The following is a 13982-nucleotide window of genomic DNA, read 5'->3' as shown; positions in this document are numbered from 1 at the left end:
AAAGTTACCCCATGGTTTCATTGGTTACATTCCATAAGGTTAGGCTTTACACATCGTATGATTTTGAAAATCCTCGGCCAGCCATGTTTCGGATGGAAACAAACCAGGGGAAACTAGTCCATGGATTGGCGAGTAAACTCAGTTCTTCCTGGATGGAACACCGGTTCCGCACCACACGGTTTCACGTCCAAACTTCATTTATCATGTGGCTTCCTCATTGTGTGCTAAGGCGGACAAGTAGAACTATTGGGCCTAAGCTAGTTACTCCGGTACAGGGCTTGTGGTTGAGTAGCTAAACGACTGACTGCATTTGCTTGCCGCCGAATGTCAAGTGATATATTTCTGCAGATTTGTTTGAACCAGTTCTTTAGCGGAGTTACCCTCCTTATTTTTGATGCTATTTTATCATTTCAGATGTGTTGGAGTTGATGGTTGTTTCGCCTGTTGCGGCGATATTATCAGATGACCAGCATGAAGTGAACTAGCCGCATTCTCACCCGTGTACTATGTTCGACAGTGAGCGTACGCCACAAGAACTTCAGAAGGAAGAATTGTTTGTCTTGTTGTCCGTCTTTCCTGATGTAATTGTCTCGGTCGACGGCCTAGAATGCAAACCTCTGGTAGGTGATGTGAACATGTTGCCGGATTCCCGTGCATATATATTTACAGAACTGTGTCGACAGCTTGCGTGTGATTGGTGATGCGGCTTTTCCGTTAAACATATCTGTCGCGCTCCACTCTGGTTTTCGAAAAAAGCATGAAAAAACGCACAAAGGCGCGCACAATACCGGGTTGCCGAAGAACAAACATACGGTGTTGTTGCGTGTCACCTGTGATACAGCCTACCCTAAGTCGTAAGTGGTTTTTCGTATGGTCATCCTGATGTGACTTTAGGTGCTGTCTAACCTTGGGGTTTCTATTTTGCCAGTTCATACTCAGTTGTCCCCCAGAAGAATGACAGGACACCCGATGAACGCCTAGACTGTGTTTATGCCTATGGGTTTCAGGTCATCTGCGTGACTAATAGGCATTCTAACTGAATTCTGTCTTGATGGTCGGGACAAATTCACGGAATGCGACACCTGGGAGATCCATGAGAATATGATGTGTCCTGACACTCCCCTGCTAGTCTTACATGCACTTACAGATTTGTTATATTTCTTTCACTCTGCGCATATGGTGGCTCTTTTCAAGTGTGTGAGGCTTTGCCATTGTCATGTAGAAAACAGAAATCCTTCTGACAGGCACTTGAGTTTCAGCAGTATCCCGGAATTGCGGGGAGGATCGTAGGTGAATTAACTCAGTTTGGAAGAGCATAACTTAAGGGGAGTTATTGTAGTTCATTGCAACTAATCTTCCATCTCTCATTGGCACTGCGGTCTATCCTTTTTTCAATATGACCAGATCGCCCAGTCTTCAGATTCAAGGTTCAAAGCGCTTATCTTCAGACGTCTTGTCTGGCCTCAACGCTCGACTTCAGAATATTGTTGTGGCAATGCGGGGACAGGTGAGTAGCTGAGTTCCCGAATACCCATACTTACTTCGCATGGGAGACATCTCGGGCCAATTCTCAGCTTCTATGTGGTGTTCGTTTTGTTGTATGTATCGAGGGTAACATATGGCTATAATGAACCAGTTTTCTTATATGGATCATGTGCGTCCATCACTTCCGTTACATACAGGCAATCTGCCGGTTACTATCTTTCCATGTGATCATTCCATCCAGTTTCCTTAGCATCCGTCTAAGAGCAACCGTTCGTCGCGGGTACTACACTTTTTCTTCTGAATACGTCATAATTTTTCAGTCACAAGCGACTAAACCGTCCATCTTTTTCTGCTATGGGAATGTATCAGTATCTGTGTTTCAACCTAATGAGGGGACCTTCTTGAATTGGCGGATATTTTCAGCAACTTATCTGCGATATTCATTTGTTCTACTCTGGAATGTTCACTTGTGAATTAATTTGATGTGGTCCATTAATACTGCTGGAAAATACCGCAGCGTATGAATCATATCCTTGAGTCGGTCGGTTTGCTGGACTCTTCGTAGTCGTGCTGCTCAACTACAGTTTGCTGTCTATAGTCATGTCCAACTAAACACCCAACAGATACGGCGTAATGCTAGGCCCATCCTCCTGCACCCTAACCGATTCTCCTCACAACTTCTCCATTCGATACTAATCTGCCATGGATGGTAAATTTGTGTCTACATACCTCCCAGTAAACGGGCGCTCATGAACTGTGACTTGGGACAGTTGTACCGAATGTGTTATATTAGCACACTCGTGTTACCTATAAACAAATGTCTGCACTATCCATCTGAGAGGACAGTCAGACAATGTTTCTTTGGAGTTGAGTTCTCAGTGGGGCGTAACTGGTACATGGGGAGTAAAACTGACACGAACTGCTTAGTGGTAAGCCTGAAAAAACAAGTCTAGCTTCCATTCAGTGGTGGATTCTGGAAGAGAATCAATCACATCACGTGCTCTAGAAAATGTTGGACTACAAGGAAGAAAACCGGTTGAAAAGGATGACCGAAGCTATCGAAGTCAAACCGGTGTCTAAAGGATGGACTATGGACTTGGCATGGCTTTAATTATTTCGCAAAATATTCGTATTTTCCATGTCACTTGTATCGCACCTTTTTTGATGGCCAACTGCACACAAACATCCGAAGATGTGCAAAAAAGTCGCTCCAGAAATAATCCGGCAATCCACAGCATAAAACTGAAGGAAGGATGGAAAATATTTATAAATGCATCGCCTTCTTTTCAGCGTATTTATTGGCATTTCGAGACTGCAAACCTATATACTGCATCATCCACCCCTTATATCATTGACATTCGTAAACTCTCAGGTCGGTAGTTCATTCTACCACTCAAGTTTGCTGTAGCTTCGTCTGATATTGATCGGAGACCAGCGGCTCTTAATAGCCGAACATCACGTCGATTGGACGGATGTGTCACGCGCGGGCTCCGGACCAAATGCAGACAGGCCTTGATTGCTCAGAATGTCAGCCAATCTGGATCGAGAATCTTTAGCTCGAAGATTCTAGTGTAGCCTTACGGAACATTCTGTGATGACCCTATGAATACAGTTGTAACAATCATCCTCTGCCTCTATAAAGGGCTGTTGCAAGTAACCGTGCCTTTTGATATACCGTAATGGGCGGAGCAGGAAGCCAAGGATCTATTTAGAAAATGCGGCACCATCAGCAAGACACAACAGATACAGTGAAAATTCATTTTTAAATATAGTTTTTGGTTGATTAACCACTAACGTTGACCAAGTTCATCAGCTAACTGGCTTTCAACCAAATCACTCGTATTAGGCTACTTATTTTTCGTCGTTTCGATGAGGTTGACAACCGCCTTCTGTTGAAAAGATTCGGTTCTTGGAGCGATTTGGTTTAGCGATTGGGTCGAGAGTTTCTGTAGTTTCGTTTCGTGGTAAAATTTTGCGTCCATAGTATTCAAAAAACTGCCGAAAGGATGCCAATCTTTATTTCATATTTCAGCTTGGCCCATGGGGCGTGACATACAATATACATGAGTGTATCGATACAAATGTAATCGCACAAAAGTTGTGTCTCAATTTATCTTTAGTTCTTCCCCCTGATGCGTATTTAACTGAACCAACTGGCCAAACAGTAATTAGGGGGCACAAATGAGGTGCGAAAACGAGCCTTTATACATTCTGTAAGGACGACAGAAATCTTCCCTGCATACTCAACCAGTCACATGAACATAGTACTCGAACACACCAGTTTCTTGTTAAAGTTTTGAATCATGCTAGAAGTCTTTCAAATACTGCGGCGATTGAAGCTTATTGAAGGGCTTAGCTAGGAATTCATGCTTCTGATAACCAGTGCAGTCTAAGGATATATTTATATTTCCCCTCCATTCTCATATTTGTGACACTTCGTGTTACTTTAATTTTATTCGGGATGAAAACAAGGTTCAGGGAATTTGCTAATAAACTTTTAGGTGCCTTCATTCATTTCCTCTGTCTCTCTCCTCTCTTCAAACCAGGTGTGCATTAAAGAGATCATAGAGACGGGTCTTGAATACCTGAAGTCTGTCACCGAAGCCCATAAACGTCAGCACCTTACGATTTCCCGGTTGAAACAACAACCCACGGGTGTAGAGGAGTCGATAGAAGAGCGCATCTGTGTCAAGGAGGTAAGGAAATGTAACTGAAAAGTACTGACGGACCAAAAAGCACATTACAGCCTCACTTTTCTTGAAACAGGCGTACTGGATAAACCGTGCGCTGCGAAGGTGACCTTAACTCAGTTTTATTCCGCCTGGCTGAACATCGCTGTCCAGCTACAGGAGCTGCTTGACGTGGTGACGCCTCCGCTCAAAGGGGTCGCTCTCTTGCGAAGGATGGGCCAGTATTTTTCCCAGTGTTCTTGAGACCAGAAGCTTTCGTACTTAAACGCAAAACAGTCGATATGTAGTGGATAGACATTTCGGGAATCACACAGTGTTTGCTGGATCTTGTGCTGGAGAACCTGGCCTGGTTTATTGGACCAACTGAAATGATTAGTATAGTGTGCGATACTGTGGCCGTATGCAGTGTAAAAGATTCTGGAGCTGTGCAAGTAGTCATATTGTGATGTGGTATGGTCCGCACGCTGTAGTTGTATGATAGCCAGTGTGGCTTTCACCATCGGTACATTTCAATGGGCAATATGACTGAGCTCTCCGTTCACTCGCCAGTTACTCTGCTCTCCCCAGAGCAACCAGTCCAAACTTGACGGGATTGGACTACCCTATAAATAGTATCATATCAGGAAAATACTTGAATATTGTCCAAGAAGAAATTCGTGTACCATACACCGGTTGATAAGCATGATGGTCTGGAAATTCTGAGATACACCTTAATCTCCAAGTAACACTAAATTAGCTTGCGGGCGTGTATATCTGCCTGCTTTTCCCTTAGCAAATACGTGCACGTCAAACGAATCACTCCAGTTGTCCGCTCGGTAAGTGGAGCATTTACGAACAATAGTCTTGAACCGTAGTGTGTGTGTTCAAGCGCTTTATGTCCACCCGTCGTAACAACTTACTGGCTGCTAACGTTGACTGGTCCCATCACCGAGATTGATACAACTCACAGATGGGGTGTCTCAGTTGAAGGTGAAGCACTTTTGAACTTTTCAATTTGGAGTTTGGTAATATGACTTTCGGAGTTGAAAACGTCGCCCAACATTAATAAATTAGCCCAATCGCTCGCTGATGTTTACGTGCTCCCGACCATTGGTTATACAGTGTTTCACTGCTAAATCGTTTTATATTACTGGGTCTGTTTTCGGTATTCATGAGGCGTTCCAAGGAAAGCAAAAATGTTGGACTTTTTGTGTATTGTACATTTTATTATTATTATGTATTATTCTGGTCGTAATTCGCACTGCTATTTCGTGAAACACGTGCAGTGGCCCAGGTGCTTTCTACTTTTTCCCAATCATCTCTGATCACTGCTTGATGTTATGTTGATTCTGTTCTTGCTTGTTTTAACTTTAGCTCAATTGCCTTCGGGAGGCCGTTACCTGGAGAATTGCAGACGCCCACGTAAGCCTACTTTCCTGACCTTCCTCCGGTTCTTACATGATCAACTGTGCTCAGATCTCATGCCACTGAGTTGTCCCCCAGAAACGTACATCTAGGTAGCAATTGGTCACCACCTGTTTTTAAAAATTCGTTTGAATATAGGATATTTTTCGCGTGATGGTATGCTCGGTTCATGTTAGTCTACTGGTGCTACTATGATTTTCATTTAAGTTGTACGTACTAAAAGAGAACTCTACTACTAATTAGCCTCCACTCTTATACTGCACAGCTCCATAGTCTTTGGCTCCTGTCCAATATCCAAAACTCATTCTGACTGTGAATAGTTGTTGGCACGCTTCGGTAGCCACACTCCAATTCGATGGTCAGGCTGAGCCCGAGGATCTTAAGCTCGGGTGATTCACAAAGATAAACTTGTAACCATGCACCACGCGGATCTCATAACTTATGGATCGAACTATCATGCTACTGTTTTTTACGCATGTTGCTACCTCATCGAATCGCTCAGATGCAAATGCTCAGGGTGGACTGTGAACCAAACGAGTGGTTGAAGAAGGTAGCGGCAAACTTGGTCCACGCCCACCCTTTTGCACCTATGAATTATAGTTCTCACGCATTACTTTGTGACGGTTTATGCGAGAGCCGTTCCGGGGTGGGTGCACGATATTAGCTTTCGGTTCTCTAACGGCCTGATATCAAATTTCGCTGATACTGCATGTTCTCTCTGCGTATTACAAGATCGCACACCCTTTCCTTTGAGTTTTTCATCATGCATGAACTATCTTTTCGGAAGTACGTTTTTAGTAGTCCTTTGCTCTACATATTCCTTGTTTTTAACACCATACTCCTGGAGAAACAGGCGAACAAATAAGTAGTGCACTCGAGTTACATATATTTCAGATTTTCTAACATGTTTTTCACTTACGAGGTAAACACAATAGTATCCTTCACCTCGACCCCTTCCAACAGAAACCAGTCCCCACCTAAATTACAACTCATTCGATCTGGCTCCGTGACATTTTGTTTTAAATTGGCATCTTCTGAAAGGCCACGTCACACTTTCAACAAGGACCACTCTATTTTCCCAGAAGAAAAGGCTTCTTCCAACAAAGCTAGGATCTTTTACAGATAAGCCCCGCCAAAAAATTGACCCCCACCACCCATAAAAGATTAGAAAAAAGAGGATATAAAATTTGTACCTTTAGTTTTTACTGAAGAGGGTGAAATTGGGACATGTCATTAATAATTTGCATGAAAAGGTCCATTTTTCGGTACCTTTGCCTCCAAACAAACTCACGTTAGCGTTTATTGTGCATCTTGTAGACGTGCTAAAGAGATTCGATGGTTTGTATGTGAGCTCCAGTCGTTGGATTCACGAAGTTTTTAGTATGCTTAACCGTTTCATTAGTATAATTAATATCAATCATCGTTTCAACTCCTTTGTTTGACGCTCACATATCGGAGATGATGATTGAGCCGGGAGCGATGCAGGCCTGGATTGTGTCCATCAAAGTGACCACAGTTCGATCTGGCACTGCATACATGAACACCTCGTTAGTTTCCAGGCAGATCCATCCGAAAATCCACTGCTGGGGAAGGATTCGCCCGGTGTGGTTTTTATAGCGAGATATTAGCGTTTTATCCATCTTGACGTGTAAACCTGGACCGCCGATAATTGTTGGAGTTTGCAAAAGCCGCCAGGCGCAAACTTCGCGAAGAAAGTTCTTCCAGTAAATAGCAGTCGTGTGGTTAATAGATAATTCCTCTGAACAGAATTTGGTTTTGCAAAAATTTTGGACCAGCAATGAATGAACAGAATTGCTGTCCTAAACTCCATCCTAGACCGCTCCAGCCAAGTTCTCTTTTGAAGGTCGATTTCTTGCCGACACTGCCGGGCATTACACCTCCCCCTGTCAGAAACAGTTGAAAGTGTCATTTGGTGGCATAAACGTTGCTGATGGATCACTCCGTGGCTTTGCGAAAAACGTATTGCCATCTGTTGGTCATGATCGAGAGTTAAAAGCGTCAGAAAGTTCATTTAAGGTTTTACGTCCGAACGGAGAAAAGTTTTGCACAAATGAGCCTAGATGCGGATACAGAATTGTTTTCATCAAAAATAGGTCAAGATTGTCTGCGTACATTAAATTGGAGCCGGCAAAAAGTGGCGGGGCTTAACTTTTCGCACATGCACTTTTTGCATTAGTGGCAGGACTTATCTGGAAAAGATCCCAAGACCCGGGGTTTTTCAACACTGACACCAAGTAAGTACATGACTACCTGTCATATGCAGGTTCGTTTCCAGTGTGGTGGAGGTCTTCAGCGACGCGAAGCTTAAACACCCCAATAATCCCTCGAAAGTAGGCCCTCCTCCTAAATAGAGCTTCGTGCCCTGAAGATGCCTAAAATGAATTGCAAAATTACTCACGATTAAGTAGATAAATCAATCTGCATTCTTGTAGGTTAATGGAATATGAAAGCATTATAATGTATGGACCAACGAAAGTTAGCCTGTAACGGGGACCACAATAAAAACCGAGCTTCAGCCCGGTAACATGGAAATTAATGGATTATTGTGTGGGCCGTTAGTTCTCAAACGTTTCACCTCATCAGCTCTTAACGCGCAGTGTACGATAACATCGCTTATTCTGTAGTTAATGCTTGAATAGTGTACCAGAGCTTGTTGGAAGATTTTTCAATTAGGGGTGTAGGCTGTTGGACATGTGTGACCCTTCCGAATAGATGTCACTCTCCCGATGGATCTTCCAGGATAATGAGGCTTAGTGTACGAGTCGCGCAGGGGCGATTACCATCGGCTCTCTTGGCATCTATAGACCCCGCCTAATGGCTCAGCACAATTCTCACCCTAGTCTGCCTGGTCGCAGCTATGTCCTTGTCACCAGCCGAAAACCGGAGGAGAGTGAGGACACAGTCAGTTCAGTCCTGGATTGTGACAGACAACATATATGCAGAGGGAACAATTCTCACCCTAGTCTGCCTGGTCGCAGCTATGTCCTTGTCACCAGCCGAAAACCGGAGGAGAGTGAGGACACAGTCAGTTCAGTCCTGGATTGTGACAGACAACATATATCAATGCAGAGGGAACTAGTGTGCAAGAATGAACCGCTTGTTGTTCTACTTCAGTGTGCGAACATCAAGAATGTCTAGGTAATCCGGCTTTGGGAGTTTGAAAATTCATTTTGGACTGTTACCTAAGTTGGATCCGTGGAAGTGGCTTACGCGCCACTGAAACAAGTAACCTTTAAGGAAAACACGCAGTAATGATTGTTTTGGAGGTTAACCAGACTGATCATGGCAAATCTGAATTTATGTGCACCTTATTGGGAACATAGTGCGGATGTCAAGTCGTTGGATCATATTTGTGCACCCAGTTGGGTTTGTCAGTGTACAGATTCATTCGACAGTTGAAGGATTTTTAATGTGACTGGCTGTCATCTCCAGAAAGTGCATTTTTTTTACACCATCGCTTCGTTTCCTATCAGATGCTGCCTTTCCAATTTTATCGAACTCAACACGGACGTTTGATGACGTTGGCGTAGATAGGTACTTGGTTGTTTGTATTTGACACTGCATCGCCACGATTAGTTTCGACGTCTGAAAACCTGCATTCGTGTATCAAGTAGCCAGGCATAAACTCTCGCTTTCTGCATAGCAGTGTCCCACAGAGACAGTGAGGGTTGCAGCGTGTCCTATCATCTCATTGGTGCAAACTGCCCCTTAAACAATTGGTTAATGATCTGTTTTTTTTGTTCTGGAATTACAGCCCTATACAACACTTCAGTTAACGAATACTCTGAAGAAAAACAAGTTTATGTGCATAAATCAGCTGTTGGTGTAATGAACTCACATGACGGGCACCTGTTACATACCTTATGCAAGCAAGGATAGTGACCTTTACCTCATATTTGGGCGGGTTTTTGTGTCTACAGTTTGTTATTACAGGAGTGCATGATGTAGCTTAGTAGAGAAAAATCTTAGGAATAGGGAGACGGTTCTTATTAGTAATGATCTTTAATTTTCCTCCTTTTACTTATCGGTGGACTTTGTGCTTTCAGCTAATTCAACGAGTTCATAAACTTCCAAACCGTGGTCAAATCGTCATACCATTCCACAATGTGACCGTGTATAAAACAACTCAAACATAAACGAATCCGTTCTTATTTGTTGTCGATGAAATTCATCGTCGTCAAGTCAGATGCATCTTCTCGATTTACAGAGGTGCTTTTGAAGCATTGTTCTGTTATATAAGTTAAGCAAAAAATCGATTGACTTGAACGTATCAAAGACGGAAATGGTGTACTAGGTGAAAAAGGCACTTTCCTATTCCGAACTCTCGCTAGTTTTTGTTGTGCTAGCATGACGCTTCATCTCTTCAAGTTCCAACACAGGATTGGCTGGTTTGAAACAAAAGCATTCTAGCCACTAGCACAGTATGTCAGCTTGCTTTCTTAGCTTCTCCACTTCTGTTAGAGCCATTTGTTGAAGCCCACTGTTTTGTGCAGTGACCTAGACAAACGGTCCAGTGAGTTTAGCGCATTCCATGGCCATTTTACTGAGGTTAAGGTTAGCGACGTTGTGTCGGAATTCCTCATTGACTATCATGCTGTTGTCATATGGTATTTCCGCTGCGCATTTCTGTTCCGGATGGATGAAACTAAGAGTGTTTTTTGGACCTGCAACTGACCGTACTCGGGTAGAAATAGATCCTATAATTCACTAGCAGGGCTCGAGATAGCTTAATGGTTCGAATCCAATCTCAGCATCCCGACTGTTCCGGTCTAGGCTTGGGAAAACTGGCATTATCCCAGCCCTCGTACGTCCTTTCGTTGGCATGGCAGCTAGGCTCCGAAAGGGTGCTACAGCTGAACGTTTTTTGGCAACCAAACCGTTTGGATTGATGAATGACGTTTGCGAACGGCAGACCTAACATCATACGAAGAAAAACCGTTTTGAAAAGTAGAAAACATTAACGTGGAACCTCTAGTGATAGCTGTGCGCCAGAGTGGGAGTTGGCTCCGTCTAGCTTTGCCACAACGCAAAGTCTTGCTTTGTTCGGTGTCCCCATCACTGGAAGAAGCCTGTCTTCATTTCACTGATCGAACAGTGTCAAGTATAGTCGTGGAATTTGTGCTCACATCACTAACCCCATACTAGTGCACTCGTTCATGTCTGTCCACATCCAAACGAGGGAGCAATGTACCCGGGTTTCGCTTTCGTTACAGCTGCTTCGCAGTGCACGTCCTTGACCTGTCCTTGAACACTGAACACCTGATGTGTGAGGCGAACATTCCGCCACCGTTGCACTGACGCGCGTTGTAGTTGAGCTAAGACGGAGGCAGAACTGGTCGAACGCGAGTGACCAGTGTGGCCATTTCTGTGAGCTTCGTTTAGCCACAGGCTTACTTTCATTTGACTTACGCTCCTTTTGACTTTATCGGGCAAGCTAAATGAGGTCAAGAGCACATATGAGACTGTCAAACACTCGCCTAGTGGCTGTCTTATTTAGACTTGAGTATTATTGTTCGAATGTGGACTTTTTACTGCCTGTTTACTGGTATTCGTATTACGGGAGAAGTCTATCGTAAAAAATATTCCCTCTGTCAAGTGTTTATTAGATGGAGGTTTTTTCATAGAGACGGATTGCTCTGTAGACATCCATCATTTTGCTCCGATATTGGCGGCAGGATGATATAGTAGCCATGCTGACCGTGGATGCCCAGCCGTCCATTCGAACTTTTAAATGTGTGTTAGTGATCTCAGACATTTCATAAAATCTCGCGACCATTCTATTCTACTCAGCATACTTAGTAATATCGTTCTCACTTCCTCGGGTTTCACTAGATCGGAAAGGCTAGTTGCTCCCTCTAATTTGTTAATACTGGCAGATTTTTGAGTTACCGCCTATCTCGCCGGAATTCGGTCATTCAAGTCACTACGACTAGCTGTTTCACCATTTTCACAGTTTTTTTGTGTGTTTTGATCCCATTTAGTCAGCGCTACAAAAACGAAAACAAGAAGAAGCGGAACTTGCTAAGTAAGTGTTAGTTTATGGTTTGATCGCCGAAATTTGCACAGGCGAGGTCTTACCGCTTATCTGTTATGTTTCCGATAGTTGTACTCCAACTTTGGTACATAGCCTCCCTCACTAGACAAACATCATTTCGTTGTGTGGGAAATTAAAAAAAATCCTTTTCTTCCTGACTGAAAATATGTGGGAGGGCTCTCGCGAGAATATCCTAATGAAATACACTACACTCATTTGCAAATCAATTCGGTTTTCACTAGAGATTCAACTGAATCTCTCGTTTATGATGTTCCACAACTGCTGGGGACAGTCATGCTCATCGTCATCCAACTCGACCAACCGGCCAAAGAACGGCAATCGTCAGCGAAACCATCGGCTACAACTTAATTCGTGGGCTGTCGAAGAGTTTTCAGCAACACTGTGAGTAGTTTCCCATATGAAACTATATTCTAATCTGTTCCACTCTAGACTACACAGTAGTAATTAACCGAAACTGATTAACTCTGAATGCTTGCAGTTCTTGTGTGACACAATTTGCTGCTTCACCCTTTGTCCCGTATACTACCACTACTACATCTGTCGTTGTTTTTTCAGACCCGTAACAGTCATCTGGAAAATTTCATAGGCCCCTCTTGCTATCACAGTGTACATGTGATCCTTGTTGGGCTATCACTCAGTCTGTCGGCCGACGCAACTCTTGTGGTAGGGTCGAGCTCGATTAATTTCCAAGCTGCTGTTCTTAACTTTGGGCAATTAAACTGAAATGAGTCGATAACGAGGGATTTTATTCCAAGCGGAGCTTATCTCTGTGAATGAAGCTCACTATTGAGAGGCGCAGGGTTGGTGGGACTCATTAAAATGAGGTGAGCTACGGATATCTTCGTCGATTGCAGGCATTGAGAGGGCTACCTGGTCAGGTCACATTTGGTGAGCAGCCAATTCTGTCACTTGGACGGGCTTCCACTCTGCATTTCATCAGCTTTCGGTTTTCTCTGTATACGATTAAACGCTGATAAAAGCTGAAAGCGTCTGTCCTCAGCTACTCATCATGTATTTTTTTAAAATTATCCCCTTATATTTTTAGACTGTTTGCGCGGGGTGTCCGTTCTAGCACCACCGACATGGAGGTTCACATGGTGAAGGACGAAGGATGTTCTCTTTCCAGGCACAGATGTTCCTGTTCCTTTAGGATTCCAGTTTTGATTCCATCAAAACCCTCTAAATCCACGCACACCACTCTGTCTACGACCAACGAGATTGAAATTAATCGTGGTTGCTGTATAGATGGTCCGCATCTGAAACCACTATCTTCTCACAGGTAGGTTTTCGTTCACTTACTTATCATCAATCAGCTTTCCACCCATTCCATGCATTCTTCTAATGTCATTCGTTCGTCTCCCCACTCAGCCGTTCCTCCACCGATGTCTCTCCGAGCATGTTTCCTTGCAAAGCCCGGTTTGATGGTATACACACTGGGACCGGTCAAACAGTGCGTATCGATGAATGGGTCATCTCGTGCAGCATAGCTACAGGAAAACTTGGCGCATCCGTCAGTAGTACCTTCTTGGACACGTTGAACAGTATTTCATCGCAGATCGTTCTTTTACGCCCTCATCTCGTGCAGTATAGCTACTGGAAAACTTGGCGCATCCGTCAGTAGTGCCTTCTTGGACACATTGAACAGTATTTCATCGCAGATCGTTCGTTTTACGCGCTGCTCGTCTTCGTCTGCTGTTGGTCTTTGTCCTATTGTAGCTTTTCAACACTTGAGAAATCGAGCACCATCAGGTTCGTAGTATTTTATAAATTCCATCTCATCAGCCTGCGCATCATTGTTACAATCTCCTTTTCTGGGGTGAGGCAAATCTCGTCGTAACGATTTGCATCTCTTCCGAGTCCCGCATCTCGAATTTAGATAGTCCACTTGTTGGGTTTTTGTGATCAAACGAATGTAGTTTTTGTGCTAAAAGGTTGAAACTAACATTGTCTTGTTTGTCCTCAAACAGTTTTTAGTCGGTATGTGTATTGCAAGCTGGCCACCGTTACGGAAGGCCATCATTAACCATACTCACTGAAACCTTACTTGAATTTTTATGAGTGATTAAAAATTATCTTCTCGAAGAATGATCACTTCACGATTGGTCGAATTTCCTTGATGGTAGTTTGGAAAGAAGAAGCTGGTGGAATGCAGAGAGCTGCCTGTTGCCAAGGTCAATTTACTAGTTTAAAAAGGAAGAACGCAACAGAGTTTGTAGCAACTGCAAGCGTTTTTCAATATATTCCAACCGTATATGCTGAATTCTAATCATATCTATCATATATTTCTAATCCTCTTCTAATTCTTATGCCATTAACATGGTGCAATT

General features: G+C 43.5%; 1 protein-coding gene across 1 annotated transcript in view; it reads left to right on the top strand.

Annotated features, from left to right (window-relative positions):
* Positions 1–506: 506 nt before the first annotated feature.
* The window catches only part of T265_05041 (hypothetical protein), a gene marked incomplete at both ends in the record, with an annotated part of 54661 nt that continues 41185 nt past the window's right edge, over positions 507–13982 (top strand). Inside the window, 9 exons of the mRNA XM_009169941.1 lie at positions 507–620; positions 670–854; positions 1405–1507; positions 4032–4181; positions 5529–5576; positions 11582–11625; positions 12701–12934; positions 13024–13172; positions 13246–13404. Coding sequence (XP_009168205.1) covers positions 507–620; positions 670–854; positions 1405–1507; positions 4032–4181; positions 5529–5576; positions 11582–11625; positions 12701–12934; positions 13024–13172; positions 13246–13404 — 1186 coding nt within the window. The remainder of the gene's footprint in view (positions 621–669; positions 855–1404; positions 1508–4031; positions 4182–5528; positions 5577–11581; positions 11626–12700; positions 12935–13023; positions 13173–13245; positions 13405–13982) is intronic.

Source organism: Opisthorchis viverrini (genome assembly GCF_000715545.1).
Source record: "Opisthorchis viverrini unplaced genomic scaffold opera_v5_91, whole genome shotgun sequence".
In the NCBI taxonomy this organism is placed as follows: Eukaryota; Metazoa; Platyhelminthes; class Trematoda; order Opisthorchiida; family Opisthorchiidae; genus Opisthorchis; species Opisthorchis viverrini.
Note: the sequence above shows the minus strand (reverse complement) of the source record. Positions and strands in the feature narration are given on the sequence as shown.